Raw genomic sequence first — 27,529 nt, 5'->3', positions numbered from 1 at the left:
GGGCTCGAAGCATGTTGAATTCTGTAAGTGTATATAGAGTATATGATTTAAATATGTGATGTAGCACATGCAGTTTTGATTAAAGAAGCATTGACTGCATTTTTGAATTTTTTAAAAAAAAGTTATTTCAAAATCTATAGACATTTTGTTTAAACACTAGTGAACTGGATATAGCTTCATAGTCTGGACGAGTTAACATTAAGATTAAAGTCCATTAGAATGCAAATTTAACTATTTGGTAATAAGCTGTGTAGAAATCACTTGACATTTCATAGTATGTTAGGATCAGGCTGTGTTTATATTAGGGTATATCTTGAATAACTGCAATCTGGTTAATAATAAAACTGAAAATAAACACAAACTCGCATCTCCTGATACTGACCTTCCTCATGTGTTGCTCATCAGGGCTCACATACAAGGCAAGGCCTAAACACAGAATGCTGGGACTCAGTAACTTAAATATTTACTCAAGTTGCTACAGAATCTACCTCCCCAAAATGTGAAATGAGTATACAGCTGAATTGCAAGTGTAATTTGCAGGATATTGTGGGAGAAATTGCCAGCACACCTGACTCTGTTGTTTTTGTTTAAAATATGTAACGTGAAATAGGAGTCTCATTGATGTATTGTAATACATAAGTTTGTAGCTAAGTCTGTTTTTGCACTCATCCAGCCAGGCTAAACTCTGTATGAATGTGTGTAGATATGTATCACTTTGAACTGAAGTTGCTGGTTCAGTATGAAGACATTTACTGAAAGCTTTCACCTTGAAGGGTGTCAACTGGGTGGCTTGTTTTTAAACCAATCCTGGAAATGTCAAGACCACCTTAAATGTCATGGGTTAAGGTGGTTTCTCTGTTTCAAATATAGTGGTTCAGACATAGCATGGTCTGGTGCAATATGTATGATTCCTGTGTTTACAAATCCTTCTTCCTTTGTGGGCTGTGCCAGGGAACCAACAAAATACATCTAAAGCAGAAAACCATGGTTTGAGCTTTCCCTCCAACCCATGTTTACCAACCACAGTTTGATGCTGGTTTATAGTACTATTATGAAGGGCATCTGCAAACCATCAAAGTTTGCTAGTTCGGATGTAATAGAAAACTATGGTTACTAATTGAGTTGAAGCATGCAAAGAGAAGAGGAAAGGCATGAGGTCAAGCCTTGTTTACATAGTGCCAAACCATGAAAATCTTCTTCGAGTCACTGAACTGGAGTTCCATCCAACTTGGTGTACGTGGCTTTTATGCCAAAAGCCCAGGCTTACCCAAATAATCTTCTTGTTATTTCCAAGTCTCCCTGTTTACGATTTTAGCCTTTGTATCTTTCTTTCAGGTGCATGGAAAACCCAGGTGTTTCAGAAAAGGGCTTGCATTCTCAGTACTGTCTTACTTGGGATATGAAGCATATGTATTAATGTCCCAGTCTTCTATGGTTCATGCTGATGACCACAGTAAGATTTATTTTTAAATTACAATTGTAAATCTGTCTTCTTAGTGTTTCAGAATCTTGCTGCTAACATTTTCCCGTGTTACAATAAATGAGGTAGAATGAAGAAAATGATAAATTTCTTAAGAGATGTTAGAATTTGTGTGTCTGATTTTATTACAGTAGTGACTTTTGATTGGCTGCAATATTGACATTTTTTTCTGCTTTTACCCCAAATAGGTGACATTCTAGATCAAGCAGACTACCTGTATGGAAGTGGAGAAACTGAAAAACTCTGTCATTTGCTGGAGCAGCACAAAAACAGGTACATTGCTGTTTATTACTCTCTTGCCATCTTGAAATCACTGTGTCCGTTGTGCATTCAATTTAATTAATTTTTAACACAGTAAGGGTGTGGTCAGACGGCGTGCTGAGAGCGGGTTAAACTGCTCCTGTTCTAACCGGATTATATTTGATCTGGATAATCGCAGTCACACTTGCCTCCCTTATCCTGCTTCACCACGCAGTCACATCGCTCCCCGGCGTCTACACTACTGACGTGCGGGAGCGTGTGTTGGCGGGTTTTTTAAAAAAAATCCTCAGTTTCTGCATGCGCATGACGCCCCTCCGTAGAAGGGGGGGAAACTATCATGATGCATGTGCAGAACCACCAGGGCGAATCAATCCAACCCCTCCAACAAAAGCCTTCCCTTTAAATGTTTGACCCGAAAATGGCTTCCGTGAGATCCCGAACTCATTTAAACGCTAGAACAAGAGACGGTTTAAATCTTGGTTTTCTAAACGCGGTGGCGGAGCTCCACCTATGTGCACACCGCCAACACATTAAAAAAATGGCAGGCGAAAAGCGGAAGCCTTGAGCAGGGAGGGGGTTTAAACTGGAAGTGGCTCGACACCGCAGGAACGATCAGACGTCAGAGTAGTGCAGCTAGAACCGGAGAATCAGGAAAACACTACTTGGGGACCTGGTTTTAAAGGGGGGTTGAGCCGGAAAGCAATGGCTGGGGACAGTGCACAGATGTTGGGTGTGTGAACGTGGATATAAAATCCGTTACTGAAGCGTGCCAAAAGCGGACTAAACGGCCCGTCTGAGTGCACCCTAAAACTAACATTGAAATCAAAGCAGACATACTGCTTAGCTAACTGGTCAGATATTCCGTGAAGCCAACTGTGATGATATTCTAAATTTCAATATGGAGACATTTGTCAGGAAATGCAGGGACAAGAGCTGCTTGTGCCCTGGCACTGCATAGTCTGGGGTAGAGTAGCAGCATAACAGAGCTCCTACTAGCCGCCTGTTAAGACTTCAGGCAATTCCAAAGAGGAAAAATTGGCTAGTTGTCCACTTAGCACAACTGCTTTTAAAAATAGAGTGCTCTCTGCTGCTCAGAAACAGAAGAAAAAACGATGTGTAGTTCCTTAGAGAAGTGCTCATGTCCATGCCTGTTGACTGCACCACCAACCAATGAGAGACTGTTTTAAAATTTGAGTCAGTTTGGATGCAGAATGTGAGAATAAACATGATGATAAAAGTACTAGACTAATACATATCCCTTGGTTTCCAGTTTGGTTTGGGAAATCCATCAGTCCATACTTTACCTGCCTTCTGCATGGGGCTGGTCATGCTCTGGGAGGCAGCAGAAATAAATAAAAAAATTAGACAGAATATGATGGGTGAGACTAGCCATGATTGGTAGGACATGCAGTACACTTGGTGGTCCAAAGGCTATGCAGTGCATTATTAACACCAGACCTGTATCTTGGCAGTCTTAGATGTTTACTGAGGTGTGTAACAAATCGCTTGGGTATAGTTTATTCTTATTCACCAGTTGGCTTCTAACTTTTCAATGTCAGAAAATAATAAGGGAAAAGTGGTTGCCTCTGGGCCTGAGAAATTCACCCATACCCATTACCGGTTGGATCTGATGTAGAGTAACATGACAAGTATAAAGTATTCCGAAGTGGGTTTTCAGAAAATGACTTCCACTAATGAAAAGACTTTGCAATTACTTTGGGGGCAGGGGGGGGACACAATTTGCTATAATGAGTACTCTCGAAATATTGTCAATTTTCCTGTGTGGGATCATGAGGTATTTGAACTCCATCTCCTGATCACAGTGTAAAACTGCCTGCAGGCATTGAGTGATTTGGATCTTATGGATTTGATTGATTGAAGCTTAACATGTGCTTTATAGGCCAGAAGCCAAGGAAAGGCTACCTGATCTCCCAACAGGATTTCATGCAGATTCCCCCTTTGCCTTTCATTTTGGAGCCAACAATATTGCAGCATTGTCTGCATGGCTCCCCCCCCCCCCCCCCGGCTAACTATGGTTAGTTCAAGCCAGCCTTTGAATACCCAGTTTTAACCATTGCTCACCATGGTTAATGAAAATAGTGGCACAATTGTAACACAAAGTGTAATTAGGGAGCCAGCAAGGTATAGCGATTTGAGTGTCAGACTAGGTTCTGGGATATCCATGTTTTAATCTCCATTCATGCCATGGAAGTGTGCTTTTGGACCTGGGCCACTCACACATTCTCAGGCTAACATACCTCACAGGATTATTGTTGTAAGGATAAAATGGAAGAGAGAAGAATGATATAAGTTGCTTTGGGTCCCCATTGGGGGGGGGGAGGCGTGCTATAAATGAAGTTTAAAAAATAAAATAAAAATATAGTTCAGAAAAAGAAAGAGGAATTTGTGTGAGCATACGGCAGTACATGATTCAGTAACTGATAGCTTGTTTAATGGAGTAAAGCATTCTGATTGTGTCTGTTTCTGTTTAGTGAAAATGCAGAGTTACTGTGGCGCCTGGCACGAGCATCACGTGACTTAGCTCAACTTAGTCAGACTTCTCCAGAGAAAAAGAAAGAGTTGACATATGAAGCCCTTGAGTATGCAAAGAAAGCCCTTGAAAAAGACTCATCCTGTTTTGCAGTACACAAGGTGAGCTAGGCAGTGTAAATTAAATAGTGCTATTGCCTGCCCTCTCTCTCATATGTAGAAATAGGAGGGGAAATGTATATAAGTTAGGTTTGAGTCCAGTGACGCTGTAGAGACCAACAAGATTTTCAGGGTATAAGCTTTTGAGAGTTAAAGTTTCTTTTGTCAGATACCTGGGAGCTTATACCGTGAAAATCTTGCTGGTCCCTAAGGTGCTACTGGACTCAAATCTAACTGTTCTCCGGCAGACCAAGACAGCTACCCTCTGAGTCTATAAGAGTGTTTCAAAAACACTTGGTAATTACACCTTGTGAAAATGGGCCTAGTCAGGGTTCATTTAGTAGAAAAAGAGGTGCAGGAGCTCATTAGCATAACTTATTAGCATAACGTATTTGCATATGCCACACCCCCTGACATCACCGGAAGTGTGTTAGAAGGCAACACCCACCGCTCAGGCTCCACTGGACTGTTTTGGATTGCTAGCTATTTGGGTGGGGGGGGAGAACGTGCAGATCTGTCCTCGCAGAGGAGGGAGAGCTTGTACCTGAATAAAAATTGGTCTTAAAGGTGCCACTGGACTGTTTGGATTGCTAGCTATGGGGGAGGGGGAATGCGCAGATCTGCCCTCACAGAGGAGGGAGAGCTTGTACCTGAAGGCAGGACCGGGGGGGGGGGCTCTGCAACTTACCTGGCTGCTTCTTGCTCCTCGTGGCCCAACTGAGGGCTGCTGGGAGTAGGAGGTGGGGCTTGTTGCATGTGCCCGCCCCCTGGGCTCCTTACTGCCGGTGCTCTGCTCCTGTGCGCTTCTACAGGAAATGACCCCTGGGCCTAGTTAAGAGTAATTTGAATATCAAAAGGATCCACATCCAATATTAGTAATGGTATTACTGGCAGCTGCTGTCAACTTGTCAAATAAACTCTTTTGAGTTCATTTGACATGCACCAGAGCAGTTAGTAACAGCAATGTAGTAGCACTAGTGGGAAATAATTGAATCCTTTGTAAGGCTCATCAGTGGTATTTAACTATTTATTGACTTGCCTGTAATGTAACTACAACGTGTAATGTTTCCTGTATAAACAAGCATTGAAGGAGCTTTGGGTTTCCTTGTGAAATCACTTTTCCCTCATGCATGGCTAGATAATTACTTATTTTGGATTTGAAATAAACTAATTGCTGAAATGTCTGAACCCGCGAACTGGAAGAAATTGCAGTTTGAAGTACTTGTGAAGTACTTTTTCTTTGACAGTATGTTAAAGACAGACAAAATAGCTTGATTGTTTAACCTGAAATTCTAGTATTACAGAGGACAGAGAGGTTTTTCTTCATTGGCCACATCTACACATCCATGTATCTGAGACTGAATGTTCACATGAGTAACAAAGAAATCTTAAAGTTGGTTGAAGACTAACACTTGAAGTGTCATCATTATTTCTGATTAATAGGATGATTTTAGCTAACTGGATATGCATTGAACCAAAAATTTTAATATACAATTTGCAGGATGGGTGGACTTGTACATTTGGTGACTTATGTAAGGGGGTAGTAATTGCAGATTTATTGTCACCAAATCTAACTTTGAGTATTTTTAAATAATCATTTATTTATTTTTTGTGTAGTGGTATGCCATCTGCATCAGTGATGTGGGTGATTATGAAGGAATAAAGAAGAAAATTGCAAATGCGTTTGTTATCAAGGAACACTTCCAGGTATTTAAAATAATTTTCTATTTGTGTCCTCATATTGTGTCCTGATACTTTATTTCTTAGCCGAAATGATACTTCTACCAGTGGAAAAATGGATGGGGGTGTTTTCACTGTTTTCCCCCTTACATTGTAAACTCTCACTTTGCCTTGTCATGTTGTTCCTGGCATCTACAGACACCCCCTCCTGCCCCAGGCATAATTTTAGCTGGCTGCAGCAGGAGGGGAAAGGGCTGAAATTTTGCTTATGTATGCACCTCCCTGCTCAAGATTAGGGGTATGCATTTGGATCTACCCAAGCTAAAGATATACCCTAAAAATACCTTATTGGGTATTTATAAATACCTTATTGGGTATAATAAATACCTTATTGGTATTTTTCAGGTATATTTCGGCTTCCCAAATGTATCTGAGTTTTCTCAGGAAACCCCCCCCAAAAAATCCCAGATATATTTGGGAAATTTTGGGTAGATCTGAAAACAGTGGAGCGGCAGGAGCAGATTGCTTCTTCCTCTCAGCTGTTTGTGGGTCAGGCTTATGCAGTTGCTTTAAACTTTAAAGGGACTGCAGAAGTCATCCCGAGGATCAGCCACCGTTGCCGGGAACTAGGAGCTCCCAGCCCCTTCAGCTGTGGCTGGCTTCTCTCGCAGCAATCTGATTTAAACCGGGCTACAAGAGGTGCCGGCCAAAGATCAGCTGGGTTGGTAGGGAGCTGAGAGCTCCCCACTGGTGCAGCTCTGCTTTGCCTTGTTCTGCAGCTTGGTTTAAACTGGGCTGCAGGAGAAGGCAAGCCAACCCCAGGATCAGGCTGGTATTTTTTTTTTAACCAGCATTTTTCAGTTCAGGTCTATTGGACACCAAAATTTTAAGGATTTCTGAAAAATCCCAGATCTGAATACCATACCGGTATTTGGACCTGGGATTTTTCAGAAATCCTGAATTTTTTCCTGGGTTTGATAGACCTGAACTGAAAAATACCGAGGGGGGGGGGTTTGCACACACCTACTCATATTTAGGATCTAAGTTTCTGTCTTCTCTGACCGTAAGCTAAAGGAATAAAGCCTAGAATTCATGTTTCTTCTCCTCCCTCATACTTTTGCATGTTGAATTTAAGTTGCTGTTTAATACTTGCCACTTCAGTTTTTCATAATCTTGATACAGTACCGCTTTCCCCATTATCAGTTGCTGATTCATGTTCGTCATTTTCTTTTGTTACATTTCCCTCTTTTCTGCACAATGGCTTACTGTGTTTTTTCCTACTTAGCCCCCTTGCCTGTACTCATGTTTTATATCTGCGAGACCACCTCTCCCCCTGTGCTTCCCAATGACAGCTTCACTTCGCTCATTGGAGCGTGGTCGTCTGCAGGTGCCAACCTACAAATGGGCAAAATCAACAACTGCTCATACACGTGCCTTCTCTGTTGTGGCCTCCACCTTGTGGAACGGCCTGCCTGAGGAAGTCAGGGAAGGCTCCCATTTTCCTGGCTTTCCACAAAGTATGCAAAACTGAATTATTCAAGAGGGCTTTTCTACACATGCACTGCACTAAAGGATTCACAAAGTTACTTAGAAAAATTATAAGGACTGTGGTCTCTACTACTGTGTCTGGCTTGTTGAAACTATGATCCTGCTATGGAATTTTGCTCATTGAATGTATCATACTAATATTTATGCATTTCTTCAGTTCTGTTTTTAGATTTCTAGTTGGTTCTACAACTCTAATCCTACTGCATTGTTTATTGAATGCCCCATCTATCAATTGTATTGACACACTCTTGTGTAATCTGCCTTGAGTCCAAGTGAGAAAGGCAAACTATAAATGACCTAAATAAATATTCAGTGATTCTGCTACAAAGTGTTATCCACCTTGCTAGCTATTCCAGGAGTTTTAAGTTTTGTTCACAAGCTCCTGTTTCCTCTTTGTATCACTGCAAACTTTTCATGCTTACTTTAAAGTGAAATGGTTGCTGCGGCTGCAACTTGAATTCATAGATAGATAGATGGATAGATGCATAGATAGATAGATGGATAGATTGATAGATGATAGATAGATACGACATCAAGCCAGTAAATCAGCAGATACTCATCAATGTTATAAAAATGGCTTTAAAAGTATATAAAATGTATAAGAATGCATAAAATAAAGTAACAACCAATAGAAATTGTATAAAAATAAGTGAAAAGACCAGATTAAAACTGAGACACGATTAAGCGGGCTTTTCGAATACAACAGCAAACAGCACAGAATTTGGCAACTTCCTTAGAGATGGACTGATTTTCATCTGACAGTATGTAGTTTATATAATCAGATTCTGCCATATTGGGACTTGGTTTCTTGAATTCAGTGACTTTCTTCTAGTAAGTGAGGAGTCTTCCTTTGATGGGGCAAGGCTTCTCACTTGGTAGAAGGGAACTATTATGTCCAACCCAATGTTTGCTTCCCTCAACACTTGAAGAAAAAAGTAGTGCCTTTTAGGGGAACTGGATATTTACCACAACCAATTTAAAACAATAACAACACTTTAAGAGGAGGTGGCTGTTTATGTATATTATTTTTTTTGGTTTTGCTTGACGTTTTAAAAAAAATCTTAACCTATCCCTATTGAAGTGTTCCTACATATTCAAGTATGTGATGATAACACTTTACCTCTTTTGGTTGTATGATGATTTTATTATCAGCAAATGAACCTGCCTTGCCCTCATTCTAGACGGGTGTCAGCATCACTTCTACCTTGTCAGGATTCAGTTTCAGTGTTCTTAGAATACATTTTGCCGCCTGCCCCTGCCTGAAATGCTGCTTTTGTTGAGTCAAGAGCTGTTTGTTTTGGAGACAGAATGGAAGAGGAACAGTGCTTTTAGTTTATTGAATCATTTGTTTAATTGGTGATCTGCTGCAAAGGTGTAATTGGATCAATGTTATTGAACATGGAAGCTATTTCCATTCTCTAGAACATAACAAGAACAAAATATGATTTTGTCATGACTACAGATTGGGGAGAAGAGTTTTAGAGGAGAGTCAGTCAGTCAGTTTATTATTAAAGTCTTTGACCAGTACATAACAATTTAAAAGACAAATAGAAAAATTCCCGATACTATCCTAGCTGGTTATGAGCCAGTAAAAACCTTAGTAACATAAAAGCTTATAAATTATATCAAATATAAAGGAAAAAGTAAAACTACTGTTCAAACCTTTTAAGCCATTTAAAAAGTCAGTTTAAAACAATTTTTGATAAAAGTAGAGACATGGTCTATTTGCCTTGCTTTTCGCATTCCTTATATACCTGGACGCAGAACCTAGCCACCTGTCTTGATGTATGGTGATTTCTATCCGACAACAGGTATTCTAATTTAATTTTGTTTGACCTTCCTGGGAACCTTTCCAGCAGCAGGCCGATGATTTCCTTTCGGCTCACCGTATGGAAAGAACAATTTAAAAAGATATTTCAGTCCGGGAGCAGGTGCAGAGTCTGAGCGCATAAGGGATCCCTTTGTACTGTCCCACTATTACTGCGGATGGCAAGGCCATGCTCCTTGCTAGGATGAAGGCCCTTCTGGTATTATAAGATTCAAGAAAATATAAATAGGCCTCAGGAGCAACCACATATCTTCTGTTTGCTGGAGAAAAATAATTTGGTGAACTGCAAATGTCTGCTTGTCTCTCCGAATCTAGCACTCTGCTTAATAAGCAATTTTGCCTGCTCTATGCCAAGATTCAGGAGGACTTGGGGGGGGGGGGAACCCAGCTTTTCTATGGACATTTGGACCGCTTGTAGCCAACTGCTCTGAAATTGGTCATGCAGGGTGAGAGGGAACAGCCTGGATTAATGCTGCCCGTTATCCATTTATATATGGAAAGAATGCAAATCCTAGCTTCTACCCGTATCTTTCCTGTTTCCAAGCGAACCCAGGAGTTTGATACACACTTGGGTACCTGAATTAGCACTCTAAGGAATTTTGATTGAACTCTCTCAAGTGGAGAGCGGGAGGAAGCTGAAGACCCCAGAAATGTTCGGTAGGTCAAGTGGGCCAACACCTTGGCTTTGAACAAGCGAAGTGCAGCTGGGACATTGTAGTCCCCCCGTGTCCAGTAGAATTTCAGGATACTATTTGCCGATTGCTCTCCTACATCGGCAGCGCTGCTGTTATGAATTTTGTTGTAACCAGAAGCCTGCACCATTACTCCTAAATCTTTAAAGCTGGATAATTGTTCCAGCTTATGTCCTTGAAGCTCCCAACACCTGGACCATGTATTTTTCCCAAAGGCCAGGATCTTTGTTTTCTGATGGTTAATTTTAAGATGTTCAATTTCACAATAAAGGGAGAATTATTTCAGAGCCCGTTTCAACCCTATAGGAGTTCTGGAGGAGAGTCAGTTTTAAGCCTTATCTTGCTGAACAGCTGTTACATCTTACCTTGTCTTGACAGAAAGCGATTGAACTGAATCCCAATGATGCCACTTCACTTCATCTTATGGGCATTTGGTAAGAAAGAGTCTTTTTAAACAAAGCAAAACTTTTGACATGAATATTTTCCTTTTGGGAGGAGGACTTGTAGCTGTATTATAAGATAGCTGCCCAGTAGAGGCACTTTTTGGTATTAGCAGGGACTATACTGGCCAGTTTGATGAAACTGGATTTGTGTTTTAAAAGAGAAGTCAACAATATTAGTCTTCAGGGTTTTTTGTGGAGTCTTTTGTAGGCTGGTTAGACTACAAAATATTTCTACCCCCACTCCTTTTTATAGACGTCCTAATCCTTTTTTTATTTTTTTTTTATTTTTTCAATTTTTAACAATTCTAACACTTCAAACAGTGAACAATTAATTTTCCAATTACATTCACATCCTGTAAATAGTTCCTGCGTATGTACAACGTTATAACATGTTCAAAGAATTACAATACATTACTCATCACACTTCCGAATATGTATTCAACGTGGGAACGCATATGGAACTCATCCTTGTTAAGTGTCCTGAGTTATTCTAATAGATGATGATGGTTATCTTCCTAGGAGAAGTGTCAACAAAATCTCCTTCCTGGTCTACTTAATGGTTTAGATTCAACTTATCAGCATTCTTAATTAGCATCGGTTTCTCTGTCTGGCTATTCCTGTCTGAGGTCCCACCCCTTCTCAAACCGCACCCTCTCCAGGCTCCACCCTTCAAATCTCCAGGAATTTCCCAACCTGGAGTTGGCAGCCTTATCCTTCCCAGCCAACCATCAATCTATCTTTATCTGACGGGGCACCCCGATGTTGTGACAACCTCACATCATTCTCTTTTTCCCTTTTTGATCTGCACAACAACCCTGTGAGGTAGGTTAGGCTGAAAGTCTGTGAGTGGTCTGAAATCACCCAATCAGCTTCCACAGGAAGAACCTGGGTCTGGCAGACCCTGCTCTGAAGTACTAACTGCTATGTCACACTGGCTGTCATGGGGGGGCACCTCAGCAAGGTATAATGACACCACCATTTTCTCCAGGGGAACTGATCTCTGCCATCTAGAGAGCAGTTGTAATTCTGAGTGATCTCCAGCCCTCCCCTGGAGATTGGCAACAATGGTTCCCCAGGAGGAAATGGCTGGTTTAGAGGGTGGCGCCTATGGCATTGTACCTGTCTACGGTCCCACCCCTTCTCAAACCCCACCCTCTCCAGGCTCCACCCCTCAAATCTGCAGGAATTTCCCAACCTGGAGTTAGCAATCTTATCCTTCCCAGCCAACCATCAACAATCTGCCCCTCTGGTTTCAGCTTTCCATCTCCCCACCGCCACCCGCCGCCTCTACCTAGGAAAAGTAGTGTTTCTCCACAGTGGGGACCTAAGCAGGAGAGAAATTACCTCAGCAGGGTATAAGGACAAAGAGTTCACCCTGCAAAGCAGCCATTTTCTCCATGGAAACTAAGCTCTGCCAGCTAGAGAGCAGCTGAGTGATCTCCAGCCCTCACCTGGAGAATGGCAGCAATAGTTCCCCAGGAGAAAAGAACTGCTTTGGATGGTGGACTCCATGCCATTCTGTTCCGCTGAGGCCTCTCCCCTCCCCAAACCCTGGCTTCGGTAGACCCCACCACAAAATCTCCAGGAATTTCCCAACCTGGAGCTGGGAACCCTTGTCAGGACTGGCCCCAATGAGTTCCCCACAAAGGCCTGGAAAGGGCCTCCTGGCTTCGCCTTTTTACTCACAGAACCAAGCTTGGTTGCCTAGCAACAGCCACTGAGGGAAAAGTTAGTTCCACAGGAGCCAAGCAGGAGAAGTGTCTTCATCAGGAGAGACAGCCGTTTTGGCAGTTTATTCTGACAGGGAACAGTGGCTGAGGCAGCAGTGGGCAGGGAAGAGGAGCAGACCCAGCACCAACATGTGAGTACTCTTGAGTGGCGGTTGATGGGCCAATGACTGATGAGGCATACAGCACAGCCAATGGGAGAGCTGGAAATGGCCAACGCATCAGGGCAATTATATATATCAGATTGCTGCACTGTAATATTGCATTGCAGATAAAATCAGTGTTAAGCTTTTCAGTTAGGCAGTGGAAAGACTGCCTTTATTGTTCCTTTTTGTGCAAGACTAGTATCTCCTAACACTTCAATTATAATTTGATTTCCTTTGAATAATTCATATCAGCATTTAACAGAAAATTGTATGTCTAGATGGAACTAAAAACAAATAAATGAACAAGATCTTGATATAAAGATCCATTGTAGTCCATTGAAGTGTTAGGAGATTGTTGTTGTGCGACTGAACAACAACAAGTATCTCCTAACACTTCAATTATAATTTGATTTCCTTTGAATAATTCATATCACCATTTAACAGAAAATTTTATGTCTAGATGGAACTAAAAACAAATAAATGAACAAGATCTTGATATAAAGATCCATTGTAGTCCAACAGAATAGGGAAGGGCTTTCTCTTAATATCTTGTTTATTTAAATTCCTTCTCTCCCATCTTTCAGTTTTTAAAGTTGTCTCCCTTCCCCTGCCACACACATATAACTTGGCTCTTGAGGTATTAGGGAATGGTTACAACTAGAGACAAGATGCAGTTGGTTTGGATACTCTCACAAATAGAACTTTCTTTAGATAAAATCTGTTGATCGGTGTGATTATAAGTGCTATATTTGAGTTTGGAAAGAAATTTTCAAAGACTCTTATAGGTCAACGTGGTTTAAGACTGTATTTGAGAATCTGTTGGCTCTCAATGTCAACCTGGGTACTATTCATGCCTTGGGCTTTCATGCAGCATTTGCTTTGGTGAAAAATTGTATAAAATTAATCAATCACCAAAGCTCTGACTTTATAGCACGCCACACCTGTTCATCCCAATTTTTTGGTACTTCACCTCCAAAATCTCTTCCCTCCTACACCTATCTGTTGTCTTCCCAAAGCCTGTTAAGGGTGTTCATTCTGACCAGATTAAATGCTCACTCCTCAGTAGTTATAAGGCATGCATTTTCTTTATTCAGAACAAATCTGCCCCTTTCCCTTAGGTAAGATTGACACGATAGCACATATTCTTATGGGGTGTCCCTTGTACTCTAATCTCAGGAGGCATTATATTTTACTGTGTTTGCAAGTTTATTCAGACATATATTGCTATGACCTAGTTACGTTTTTACTTTCTGACAGGGATCCAAAAAGAACTCTAGCAGTTATAAAATGTTTTTACTCCTTTTGTCTATTGGGCGATAAATGATCAACAACAACTCTAGATATTTTATTGGATGAAAGGAAGAAATTTTCATTTGAATCAGTTGGCTTGCAACTTTGTGGGATTAATTTGATTTTTATTCCTGCCTTCCTCCCAAGATGAGTTACGAAGCAGTAAAAGAAGTTCAAAAACACACAAGACTGGCATTTGTTTTTGTTTTTTAAAAAAACTTCTAAGGGCTGCACAGAGCCCAGGGGCTGCTTGTTCTTCATGGCACTGCTGGTGGTCTTAGGGCACAAAGATAAGAAAGTCCTCAGTCTAAGTCCTCAGATGGCTGTGCTGTATTTGCAGTATGGAATAGCAGTTGTTGTTAGACCTGGGCTCAAATCTCTACTCAGTTGCGAAGCTTCCTAGGAGACCTTGAGCCAGTCTATATATCTCTGCCGATCCTATCTCATAGGAAGGTTGCAAGAGTAAGGTGGGGAGGCTGTACATGCTGCCCAGAGGCCCTTGGAGGGATACGATAAACATTTAACAAAACAACTAAGTGTGACTTGGTTAGTACTGTCTTAGTTGTCTGCTTTGTAGACACTTTGTTCATCCTCGATGCCTCCTCATAATCACTTTTTGAGTTTATTTATTGAATGTTCTGTCTGGGAGGGTTGGACTAGATCTTTTGGGCTCTTTCAGTTGAGGCACATAAATATGCCCTTGTTTCAATATACTTTTTCCAAGTATGTAAACAAAATATAGAGGTCTAAGGCATACACCATCTCTTTCATTTGTTGTAGGTGTTACACATTTGCTGAAATGCCATGGTACCAAAGCAAAATAGCTGCAGTTTTATTTGCAACCCCACCCAGCTCCACCTATGATGAGGTACTGTGTGCTAATACTCCCTGCATAGAGGTTTTTTTTGTTAGTATGGTGTTATCATTGTAAGAGGAGGATTTAGCAGGCAGTTTAATATGATTCTAGTGCAGTAAAATAGACAAAACTTGACCTTTTAAAGAAATGTCACTACACCAGAGCTGATTAGCTGTTACTAAGCATCACAGCAAAACCAACATGTCAAGCAAAACAAGTTTTTACTGATTTAAATAGCATTTCCTAAATTAATATGTCCTCCTTAAAAATGCATTCTATTTACAAAACAACAACATAAGAGTATGAAGCTCATCAGTCATCTTGCGCTGCTGCATGTTCTGTAGAATATTTAGTCCTCAACTAGAGAGGATTACTTTAGCAATACTTAACTAACTTTAATGTCATTGTTTTCCAGGCTCTGCGGTACTTTCAGAAGGCTGAAGATAGTAAGTTTGTAGGAAATTTGGTGTATGTGGGTGTTACAAATTTAAACCCCAAAACACTATAAATAGTCTCTTTTACACTTATGGCTAACATCAGAAATATTGAGACACATAACATAGGCACATGCAACATCTTCACCCAACTTTCTCTAGAAATTAACAATAAGGTTGTAGGTGTTTATACTTGTGTCTTTCAGGACACTCTCTGATTTTGTAAACTGTCCTGCCATGAAAAATCTTAGTAGATCTTGAACAGGAAAGTGACACTATTTCTTATATCCCCAAAATTAAAACCTGCAAACTTGTTCTATGATTAAAAATTTGGGTCAGTATAACTCTTTTTTCATATCCTCCTAAAAATGCTATAACCCATGTCTGGAACTTTCTTGAAAACTATGTATACGTTTGTATTCATAGTCTTTCAGCTGTAGAGAGCCTGTTAAAAATAAGCCCTGTTTGTTAAGAAGCAGCAAGTAATTTTTCACCAAATAGTGTGGGTGGGCCCTGGAAAAATGCATACATGCATGTGCTCTGCAAAACAATACCACTATGTTAGGAAATAAATTTTTAATGTTTTTAATGCCTGTTTATGTGGTAAGGTAGAAATTGCCTTGTTTCTAGCCTCAGTTGTTTCTGAGGAAATGGAACAACCCAGCAATTCTCAAATTTTAGCAGTCTGAGGAAACCCATAACAAAAATAGGTGGTTTTTTGCTAAACCTTCAAGCCTCCTTCCTCATTGGCACATGTCACACACCAGCCAGCCCCTTTTTCCCTTAAGGGAAAAAATGTTTCTGTTTTCTGTACAAGGTCTTGTCTTTCTAAGGTAGCTGATTCTGTTGGGCCACAGCTCAATATGCCGTCATCCAAATTCTAATCAATCCCACCCTTGATTGGAACGGACTTTGCACTGGAGACAGCAAGAAGCTTCCTTATTGATTAGTTCTAACCAGAGGTTGAATCAACAGTGGTGGGAAGGGGCCTGAAAAAGCTTTGGCAGCTGCTGTTAAAAATAGAAAGACCAGAGCTGCACACAACCAGAACATCTGGTATTCAAATGAAAACCACCACTGGCAGCTAGTGTCTATGGATGCAGAGTGATTCCCCCCCCCCCTTCGCATTTGAAAATAGACTGAAAACCAGTTTAGTTTTACACAGGAAGTAACTGTGATGATCTCATTGATATAAGTCAATTAGAATTCCTAGGGTTGAGTTCCCAGCATCAGCATGCTCTCAGGCTAGTGCGCTAATGTGATCTAGAAGCTAGGTAACTTGTGGTGGCAGCTCTACAAGCACCCAGCCGTTGAAAGGAAGACACTGATTCTTAACCTATCTCCTGAGGTGAAGAGTTCCTGCTGCAGTCTTAGAAAATGTAGATGCTCTGTTTTCATGTTAGCTGATGCAGGCCCGTAGCCAGGATTTTGTGGCTTGTGGGGCAAATTTTTTTTCTGGTGGGACTGAAGTTCTCAGTGCAGAAAGGAAAGCCATTTAGCCAATAGAAAGCTGTTACCAGGATCTATACACTGCAAGCTGTCAACCACTTTAGATGACAGTTCTCAGTTGCTGCAAGTTAATCACTTCTGCCAGCGTAAACAACAATTCTGATAACAAGCCGGCCAGTGGGAGTGATGACTTCTATAGTCAAGAAAGCTAACACTTAGGCAGAAAAACTCTCTGAAAGGAGACCAGTTTCTTGACATAGAGTCAGAAGGGATCCTAGAGATCACCCACTCCAACCCCTTTGTTCAGTATGGGAATTCGTCAACTACAGCACTCCACTCTGCTTAAATGAGTGCACACCTTTAAAAATGTTTTAAAATGATTGAAAAAAGCATTTGCAGGAGAAATTCTTGTGGGGCTGTGCCTTTAAGAAAGGGGGCAGAGCCCGTAAAAGCCCCACCGTAGCTACGGGCCTGACAGGATGGCACAGAAAGGGTTCATACTCTGTCCATGCAAAGAACCTGTGCGTACCTTGGAATACCTTCATGAACCACCAGGGGATCCCCACACCCCATTTTAAGAAATGCTGTCTTCGCCAGTACAGGCTGTGCATAACACATAGCAAAGGCAAACCGTGGTGAAATTTTAAATACTCCAGTATCTTACAATTAAAAGTATAGTGAGTTGTATGTTCAGGGATCAGCCATTTTTTTAACAAAAATGTTTCATAAATAGCAGTTTAACTGTTAGATAACACTGTAACAAGGTAACAACTTTTTCTTTCATTACCATTTTTGTACAGTTGAGCCAAACTTCTACAGTAAAAATTTGCTGTTCTTGGGAAAGACATTCATGAAGTTAAACAACAGAAAGATGGCCCTTTTGTGGCTAACAAAAGCCAAGGAACGGGTAGCCCATACAGAAGAAGATAAGCAGGTAAACAATCCAGTGGTTGTCACTGCAGTCCAACATTAATGTAACGTTTCTCTATATTTTTTCAGCCTTTTTTGCAATATTTCAAATGTGCTGGAAAAAATATGAAGTCTTATTACTTTGTAAACTTTGTTATGATTTAACACCGCAATACAGTAGGTATCCACAAAAACCCATAGTATAAATAAACCATTTAAATTGTTTAAAATGTCCATGACAAATTTAATACAGTGTAATTTGGTTGTATTTTAAAATACCTTCACAAACTCAACTCTTATTACTGTACAAGTGCAATACATTAATAACTTGAGTGCTTCAAAATGTATGCATTTCTAATAAATGCCCATCAATGTATCCAGTTCTCAACCTGGCCTCATCTGCAGATACTTAAGTCTGTGAATCGGGGCCAAGTGGAGAAAAGGAAGATATGTGCATAAACTTGGGGGAACCCCCCAAAAAAGTTTCCAGAAAAATCTTTAAAACTTACCCAAAATGGATTGGAGGAGTGCAGAACTGCTGCCACCAGCCCCACATCTCCTCCATAGCCTCTAAAGTGGTGAGGTGGTAATGTTGCTAGGGGGGAGATGGTGGCATTACGGGTGGGGGAGCCAGTGGCAGTGCAAGCCTTACCACTGCTGCCTCACCAGCCTCTGAGGAACCCACGTTGCATGTAGGGGAGGAAGAACTGGCAGCATGGTGGGGAGGAGAAATCACTACCCACCATGGCACTGAATGTGGAGCTGCACCTGCCTCCCACCACAGTACCAACAGAGAGAAAAAGACCATGTGATGGGGGGGGGGAAGAGGAGGGAGAGTGACAGTAGGTATGGGGAAAGGGAGACAGAGACTGAAAAAGAGAAAAAAGTGACAGTAGGCAAAGGAAGAAGACAGAGAAAGTGACAGTCGATGTGGAGAGAAGGAAAAAGAAGGAGAAAAAGAGAGATTGTGAGAAGTGGGTGGAGGAAAGGGGAGGTAGTAAAGCCAGGGGCAATGTGATAGCCACTCCCACAAGTTTCTGTGGGTTTCCACTTGGGGGGGCATTCAACAAGTTGTGGGGAGCATACACAAAGAGTTGTGGGGGGCCATGTAATTTCTGCCTCTTCCACTAGTTTCTCATTACCTTTCCTGAATTCTACCATAGCGTATCCCCTTTTCCTGCTTCCTTCTCTTCTTCCTACCCACCAGCCCACCTACCTTTATCTGCCCCCCCTCACCCCCCCCCATCTTCAGCTGTCCTTCCCCCAGCAGCCTTTGCTTGGGAAAACTGTGGCCACACTGTGTGGTGCCAGCCATTAAGCTGACCCCAGTTGCAAAGTGGGAAACATTCAAAGACATGCAGGTGCACGTAATTTTCCCCGCATCCCTTCCCCACACTATTTCTTCATTCCCTCTTCCTGACAACCCCCATATTCTCAATTTTTGCTGCTTTCTTGTCACTTTCCCATCCACCAACCAGCCTACTTTTATCTGCCCCCATCTTCAGCTATATTTCATTTATATCCCCTTTATATATTCTATTTATACCTCATCTTAATCCACAATAGGGACCAAAAGCAGCTGTCATCATTCTCCTCTCCTCCTTTTTATCTTCAGAACAACCTTGTGAGGTTAGGCTGAGACTGTATGACTGGCCCAAAGGTACCCGGGTCAGCTTCCGTGGCAGAGTGGGGACTGGAATCTGGATCTCCCAGATCCTAGGCTGAAATTCTAACCACAAGCATGCTAATCTGTTGAGTTGTCAAACATACATTAGTGATGTATTAGTTCTGCCTTAAATTGCACAATCATTTAGCCCACTTCAAGCACTAACTAAATAGAGTTTGATTGCCAGTGACTGCTAATCCCACCTGCCAACGTTGTTGTTGTTGTTGTTGTTTTAAATCTTACAAGTCACTTTGTCTTTATGGCGCTTCTCATACCTTCTGCATCTTAGATATTTCTCCTATATGGATGAACTGAAACTGCTATTGATTTAATCATTTCTTGTTGGGAGAGGAAGCCTGAATTAATAACCTTGAAAAGCAATAAATCAAAAAGTAATAACAGGAGTACACCCAAATATCACTTATTCCAATCATAGGTCCCAACATTTATCAGATTTGTATCTCCCTGTTCCTTCAAGAGCTCAGGATGCTCTAGATCAGGGGTGTCGAACTCATTTGTTATGAGGGCTGGATCTGACATAAATGAGACCTTGTTGGGCCGGGCCATGTGTGTCATAAAATGTAATGCCAGGTAGTGGAGACATAAACTTTATAAAGGACACAAACACAAAGATTTTTTTTTACTTAAAATACAAACATGCTTAAAACATTAGCTCTGTAAGATGCAAACCTACTTTTGATTTATTGACATTCACCACAGAAATCTCATGCTCAGAGTTCTGAGTCTAGGACCCAGGTTAAAACATGAAATGGCGGAGTGATTAAGAGAGTCTGGGGAAGCAAGTTATGATGCAGCAGCAGAACTTGGAAGCAGGAGGTGGCCAGTTCCACTGTGGGCCTGATGGAAGCCCACCGGGGGCCTGATCCAGCCCCCAAGCCGCATGTTTGACACCCCTGCTCTAGATAGCACTTGGTCCATTTGCAACAGCCTTGTGAGTTAGGTTAGGCTAAGAGTCAGTGCCTGACTCAAGGTCACCCAGGGACTGTCATAATCCACTTGAACGCAGATGTCCAGGGTCCAGGTCTCGGGGTTTTCCGCATGTAGGAATAAAGATGACAAAAAAAATTGTATTTGGTGGGTTACTCAGTAATAACTTAATGGCAGCTTTATCAAAATTTTTGTCTCTCTTATTTTCAGGTCCAAAAGGAAGCTCAGGAATTGCTAAATTCTTTATGACAAGATTACTAATTAAAATTTATGGATAACTTTGAGCCACTACTTTTTGATCAAAGAACATATCGGTTTGCTTTTTTCCTGCTATGTTGCATTAAGAGGCGAAGCAAAAGCTCAGATTTTTCTGAAGTCCCTCTTTGCTGTATCAAATTATAAGGTGACAGGTGTGTTGAAAGGCAAAAAAAGCACCTTAATTGCTCTTTTCTCCAAAGTATGGTTACCTGTAACTAGTAACGTATCTTTCCAAGGTAATTTTCGTTTTCTGGAAGATGTGGAGGAACTGATGTCATCATTGGAACTGATATCAGGGGATGATTTGTCAGTTCATCAATTGGTTTTAGGAGTGTGAGCAATATCAGTAAGGAAAGCCTTCTACTGTTAAGGCTTATAAATAGTGTTGAATGTTGGGATCTTCCGCAGGAATCGGTATCTAGAACAAAAAGAGGATCAGGATGAAGAAAATGTATGGTCTTCAGGGTTGAGAACACTATCATTCCAACTTTAAGTATCACTTTGAATACTTGTTATGAGAAAAGCAACTGCCAGTAGAAATTAGCTGAAATAAATAGCTAAGACAGGAGTATAATCAGAGATGCTTAAACACCCACCAGTTTAGCTCATGCCCTGCTCACCAGTCATGAATCAGGAGCTGATTTTTCAATTATCAGTTTGATAGTTCACCAAACCATTCATGGCTATTCTGCAGCAAGCCTGTAGCCAGAAATTTCTGGTTGGTGGGGCAGGTAAACTTAATTAGATTAATTTCTACTCTAATTAGTGGTGATCTAATAGGAGAGGGTGAACCTCCCTTTCTACTGTGATCCATCGTCTAAATTATATTTTAAGCTCTTCCCCACCCTCAATGAGCCTGACAACCCCCCCCCATGAGTCTGACCAGAAATAACCCCAGAGGAGTTACCACCAGAGTCTCTCGCACCCAAAATAAGCAGGTGCCTTGCAGCACCATAGAGACCTGCTGCTATCCCAGGGGAAGCTTTGGTGGACTAGAGCCCATGCACTCGGCGGCAGACGGGATCCTGGGAAGGAATGCCTCTGATCTGTGGATCCAGACCGACGAGAACCTGAAGAAGAGGGCTCCAGTCCACACCAACTTAAGCTGACATTTCAGCTGCCCTCAGAATTCTTCCTGTTTCTTTCCCCACCCAGCGTGGGGTCTGAGAAGCCCCCAGAAAGGCTGGCTCAAGGCATGGCCCCAAGATACCCCACTGTAGGCTTCTTCACTGTGTTTCTTTTTTGTGCATGTGCATTCTCACACAAGCCCAATGAATTCTGCTTCCCCAGTCTTTGCTGCACAACTCAGCAGGCAAGTTGTTAACACAGACAATTAGATCAGTCACAAATCATATAGATCAGTGTTTTAATAAAATCCTACCATAAGGAAGGCCGAGCACCAAATAATAGATGCTTTTGAATTATGGTGCTGGAGAAGACTCTTGAGAGTCCCCTGGACTGCAAGGAGATCAAATCAGTCAGTCCTAAAGGTAATCAATGCTGACTGTTCCCTGGAAGACCAGATACTGAAGCTCAAATACTTTGGCCACCAAATGAGAAGGGAGCACTCACTGGAGAAGACCCTGATGCTGGGAAAGACTTGAAGGTAAAAGAAGAAGGGGACGGCAAAGGATGAGATGGTTAGACAGTGTTATCGATGCAACGGACATGAAATTAAGCAAACTCCGGAGGACGATGGAAGAAAGGAGGGCCTGGCGTGATGTGGTGCATGGACTTGACTGTGCGACTGAACAACAACAAACCTTTTGGTGTTCATCTGATCAGTCTCTAATGACACTAATGGCTGTTGGTCAGTTTTAATTGCAGAAAGCAGAAGACTATAAACATTGTTTATGCAAAAGGAATAAATGAACATAACATTAACAGATTCAATGTGTCTGTAGTATAGAAAAGAGTTACAAAAGCAATAGTCAAAAATGTTTTTACAATAACAGAAACATATACCACATACACACCAAACTGGAAAGTATGTGTGATTTGTTTTTCCAATTTGGTGTCTAGGTGATATATGTTTCTGTTATTGTAAAAACATCTTTTACTTACTTTTGTAACTCTTTTCAATACTATAGGCACCTGTTTATTTCTGCTAGTCAGTTTGAATTGGCAGCATCTTGGTACATGCATTTTTTTTTAATGGTGCAAACCTATTTGGCAGGCTTTGCACCTGTTCAGTTCTCACTGCACAGGCTAGGTAAGCATAATTAGGTGTGTTTTGGTTTGTAGGTGATTGCTGTGACCAGAGGACTATCTGGGCCTTCAGGGCCCCCTTGCATGATTTTCATGATGAGTTTCAGCGTGAATTTGTTCTACTTTTCAGCTTTGAGACAGTTATGTATGGGGGGGAGGTAATTTGTAGCACTAAAGGAAAACTTCCCTTCATCTCTAATTGGCAGACAGCTGCACCTGTGCATTGTTCAGTCCTGCCAGGGATTCTCTGCCCTCTTAATCTGCATGCTTCTTTTTATGATTACAGATAAATACACGAGAGCTAATTAGGAGTTACATAAATCATATCTGGAAGGTTGACCTTTTAATCTACCAGCCTGCTCTTACTAAAACGGCTACATTTTTGATGAGGAATTTTAAATGTTTGTGTTGACAAGTGGTCTGTTATGACACCTTGTAGCTTCTGGTCCTAGATTTCTCCCTTGTTTGCTCAAGCTGAAGTCTCTCAAGTATTTGGAAAGATATCATTGAATCGAAGAAAAGCCTCATACTCATTTTGGGCCTTCACCCTTGCAACTTAGAAAGCTCACCTTCTTCCTCTGAAGAATCCTTAAGAAGAAGAATGTCTAGTTTCATGTTTCATAGACGATTACAAAAGTATTGTTGTGAGGCAAAACATCCCTGACCCCCCCCCAGGGTTAATTAGGTGTTGCTAATTGGTCTCTCTGCCTACACAGTCCTTATCATCTTCAAGGCCAGAGCTGGAATGTGGTAATTAGCTTCTCATAAGAACCTGCAGCCCATAGGATGGGAGGGGAGGAATGATGAGGTAATTTTCTAGAGGGTTCCAGTAGGAACGTGTCCTGATCAGGTGTCATCATCACCTGATGCTGCTTAGCCAAAAAAAACCTAATTGTACTAAGAGCCTGGAGAACAAACGTTAGCTTGGACTCTTATATGGCAGTAGACAGCAGTGTAGAAAATGCAAAAGCTATGGCATTTGACTCTTGGACTTAAGGTTTGTGCCATCTAATGCAGGTCCTGGAAATGTGTTAGTTAACCTAGTTTTCTTGGTTTTTGCTGTGTGACTCTAGAGTGTTGTGTTGCCTGTAGATTAAACCTTTTGTTTGACAGAAATAAAACTTTATATAACTTAATTGTTTACCCTTGCTTTATGAGGACTGAGCTTTAATAGAAGTGAGATGTCCTTTTTCTCCTGGATGTCTCTCAGTAACTCTTCCATGACAAATCAGGAGAACTTTAAGTCAGCTTAAAAAAAATAATAATAATAATAATAATATAATAGCTCTCGAATAAAAACTATTTTTTAATCTATTTGTCCTTGCTTTAATTGTCCTATATCTTCTGCCCGAAGGCAGCAGTTCAAACAGGGAATGTTCAGGATGTGGCAAGTCCTGCAAAATGTTCTTTGCTTTTTTCAAACATCGAGAACTATACAATTCCTCCAGGAATGGGAGAGGGCAGCCAATGATCTTCTGGGCTGTAATAACAACTCTCTGGAGCGCTTTCCTCTCCACAGCCGTACAATTGGCAAACCAGGCACAATATGTTAAAATGCTCTCTATTGAGCAGCGATAGAAGGACATCCTTATTCCGGCATCGCCACTTGTTCGCCGCCCTGGGCCGCTTGGGTAGGGCGGGATATAAATCCCAAGTAAATTAAAAAAATAAAAATAAAAGGACATCAATGTTTTCTCACTCAAGTTATTTTTCTTTAAAAGTCTGAAAAAAGAGAGCCTCTGCTGGGCCTTCTTCACCAGAGCAATGGTGTTAGCGCTCCAGGTCAAATTTTGCTAAATAGTCACTCCCAAAAACCTAAAAGTAGTCACCCTCTCCACTCGTTCTCCACCAATAACCAGTGGCTGGATGTCCGTTTTATTTCTCCTATAGTTTTTTTTTTTTTTAAACAATTTTTATTGGGTTTTTTAACACATAAAGAACAAACACAAACACAATGCACACATAAATCCCTCCACCCCCCAACCCCCTTCCATATGACGCTTATATTCCACACCACTTTAGTTACTTGCATGCTTTATAACTGATTCCCATTCTCCTAACAACAGATTTATTTATCCCACAGATCTCTCCTGATCTGTACTTATTTTCCGACCGCTTATTTCACATTGAATTGTAAATTTCCAGACCTGTTAGGTCCTTATTTCTACTTATAATTTCAGATACCTACTTACCAAAATTAATAAAAATCTGATATTGACTCAGTTCCACACAGTAAATTTCATTTCGCCTAAGCTTACACCCAAACATCCGGAACCCCAGCAAATTCTCCAGTTCCAGCCCACTGTTAATTAACATTCCAACCTAACTTGTGGCTTTATCTCCAGAAACAAGGGAGATAGCAACTCATAAAGAGGAAGTTATATTAGTATTCAAACTCATATTAAAGGTTGTTCAACTCCTATTCTACAACCGGCATCAACTAACCCATATGATAACAAAGTAATCTGTTTCTTTCCTACTTATCAGAGCAATTCGCCCTTCCTAGAAATTGCTAAGTAGCATTTAATGTATATATATATGTCATCTATTTGCTCATTCCTAGGTCTCTATTTCTCCAAGTTATGGTACCAAATTACAAAATATCAAACATGCCAGTACAGGCAAAAAACACATGATACAGTTTCCATGTAAGCCAATACATTAAAAGATCCTTCTGGTCTCAGTTTCTCTTAAAGCATCACCTCCTACTAAAAACCTTTGCCCTGCCCCTCTTTGTATTGGCATTATGTTGTATTTCTTTTCTGCTTTGATTTTCTGTATTTTCGGTTATATGCCGCTGATCTTTGTACTCTTTATCTTTTTCCCGATTTTTAATGTCCCAGTTCAGAAGTTTTTTACAGTTAGAGTCTTTCAATTTCTTTAAACCTTTCTTTACTTTTTCCCTCTTCTTCCTCCTCTTTTCTTCCTTGCTCTGTGCATTTAACAAGCATACTTTTTTGTCCGGTCCTATTTTCCCACTCTCTCTTTCTTCCGTCCTGTTCAGTATGTCCCGCTCACATACACTTTTTTCTTTAAGATCATATAAGATACCTTGTTGCTCTCTCTCCTGCTTAATTCGCTGCAGTTCATTTCTCTCCCGTGTCTCTTTTGTTTGCTCTGTAACATTGTTCTCCTTATCGGAAGGGCATTGCAAATTCTTCAACATATTATCCCACACTTGGTTAAGTGCTTTATTTAATTCAGCTTGCAAAGCTTTTTGAAAGTTATCGGATCTGAGCTCACGTACTATTGAGTCCTGTATCTCTTTCTCGAGTCTCCGAGTGCTTTACAGTTAAGTAATTGAACAAAATATATTCCCACGATTCTTCAGCTATTTTGGTAGCATTTTTGGTAGATAGTAGTAGGACCCACAGGCGTTTTTCCTTACCCCAATCCTCTTTCGCTCGCTGCCCATAGAAGTTTCCCGGCCGCTTTCTTTTGCCGGTGGGGGGGGGGGAGACCGCCGAAAAAAGAGGGTGTTTAATAACTTCTTCCGCTTCAGTCGGGTTGTGCAATGTCCTTCAGGGTGGCGTAGAAACGTAAAAGAAAACTTAAAATGAACAAAAAGAAAGGTTTTAAAAATACGGCTGGCAGCTGCTTGATGGGAACATGGCGGCCATGTTTCCGTTCTCTGTGACGCTCCTGCTTCGGGGCAAACCGGTCACCCCCCATCCTTGCCAGGGAAACGGGGGGGCGGTCAAGCCTCATACTCTTGGTCTCCCTCCAGGAGAACCAAGCGGGGCCACCCCGAACCTCGGGGGGGCTCCGAAAGAGCGCTCACAAGCCGGGCTTCCCTGGGAGCTCCCAAGGGACGCGCCCGTAGCGCAGCGCCGCACCACCAGAAGTTTCTCTTTTCTCCTATAGTCCACTACCAATTCCTTGGTCTTGGTGGCGTTGAGGATCAAATTATTTTCCCTGCACCACACACAAAGCCGTTTCACCTCATCCCGGTAAGCAGACTCATCATTCCCAGAGATGAGCCCCACCACAGTGGTGTGATCAGCAAACGTAACGATGGTGTTACTGGGGTGGGTGGAGGTACAGTCCTGCGTATAGAGGGTATAGAGCAAGGGGCTCAACACACATCCTTGTGGAGAACCGGTATTAAGGATAAGGGCTGTGGGCATGTAGGACCCTACCCTAACCCTCTGGGTATGTGCCGTCAAGAAGTTCAAAATCCAGAGGCATATAGAGCTGGAGAGTCCAAGGCCCTCCAATTTGGACACTAATCTATATGAGAGGCTGGTATTAAAGGCAGAACTAAAATCCACAAACAACAGCCTCACATAACTCCCCGCCTGCTCCAGATGTGACAGAGTGGTATGGAGAGTGGTAGTGATGGCATCCTCCGTGTATCTATCTGCCTTATATGCAAACTGATGACTATCCAATGTAGATGGAAGGCATGAAACAATGTGACTACGTACCAATTTCTCAAAACACTTCATCACAACCGGAGTGAGTGCAACTGGTCTATAATCCTTTAGACTACTGATTGTAGATTTTTGGGGGAGGGGAACAATAATTGAGGACTTTAGGCACGACGGAACAATAGACAGGTGTAAAGACCAGTTGAAGATCTTAGTAAAGACCCCTGCCAACTGATCTTTCAACACCCATCCTGTATTGCCATCAGGTCCAGCCGCTTTCCTCAGATTCACAGCCCTCAGCGTTCACCTCACCTCATGCTCTTCTACCCTGAGGGGCCGCCATGGACAGATGGCTGTAATATGGCTGTCCCCTTCAGCTCCACATGAAAACGGGCAAAGAAGAGATTAAGCTCCTCTGCCAATGAAGGGTCTCCATCCACGGCAGCAAGAGTTGGTTTATACTTATATTCTGAATCCCCTGCCACACCTGCTGCATGTCATTCGTATAGAAATTATCCTCAATCTTCTGTTTATAGCCCAGCTTAGCCTGTCGAATACCTCTTTTCAGGTTGGCTCTGGCAGAGCTATAAAGGTTCATATCTCCAGACCTAAAGGCCATATTTCTCTCCTTCAAAAGTCGCTGTACCTCTCTCATCATCCAGGGTTTTTGATTAGGATAGATCCGTA

The 27,529-nt window shown here is 41.6% G+C and overlaps 1 protein-coding gene across 1 annotated transcript in view; it reads left to right on the top strand.

Annotated features, from left to right (window-relative positions):
• The window catches only part of RMDN1 (regulator of microtubule dynamics 1), a 23,090-nt gene extending 1,433 nt beyond the window's left edge, over nt 1–21,657 (top strand). Inside the window, exons 2-10 of the mRNA XM_015421431.1 lie at nt 1,336–1,453; nt 1,669–1,753; nt 4,234–4,393; nt 6,008–6,097; nt 10,517–10,572; nt 14,525–14,612; nt 15,016–15,046; nt 17,284–17,417; nt 20,217–21,657. Coding sequence (XP_015276917.1) covers nt 1,336–1,453; nt 1,669–1,753; nt 4,234–4,393; nt 6,008–6,097; nt 10,517–10,572; nt 14,525–14,612; nt 15,016–15,046; nt 17,284–17,417; nt 20,217–20,255 — 801 coding nt within the window. The 3' untranslated portion in view covers nt 20,256–21,657. The remainder of the gene's footprint in view (nt 1–1,335; nt 1,454–1,668; nt 1,754–4,233; nt 4,394–6,007; nt 6,098–10,516; nt 10,573–14,524; nt 14,613–15,015; nt 15,047–17,283; nt 17,418–20,216) is intronic.
• Nucleotides 21,658–27,529: the final 5,872 nt, after the last annotated feature.

The sequence above is a fragment of the Gekko japonicus genome, unplaced genomic scaffold (assembly GCF_001447785.1).
Source record: "Gekko japonicus isolate JY-2015 unplaced genomic scaffold, Gekko_japonicus_V1.1 scaffold766, whole genome shotgun sequence".
NCBI classification, from domain to species: Eukaryota; Metazoa; Chordata; class Lepidosauria; order Squamata; family Gekkonidae; genus Gekko; species Gekko japonicus.
The sequence above is the reverse complement of the archived record's forward strand: the minus strand, read 5'-3'. Positions and strand labels throughout refer to the sequence as shown.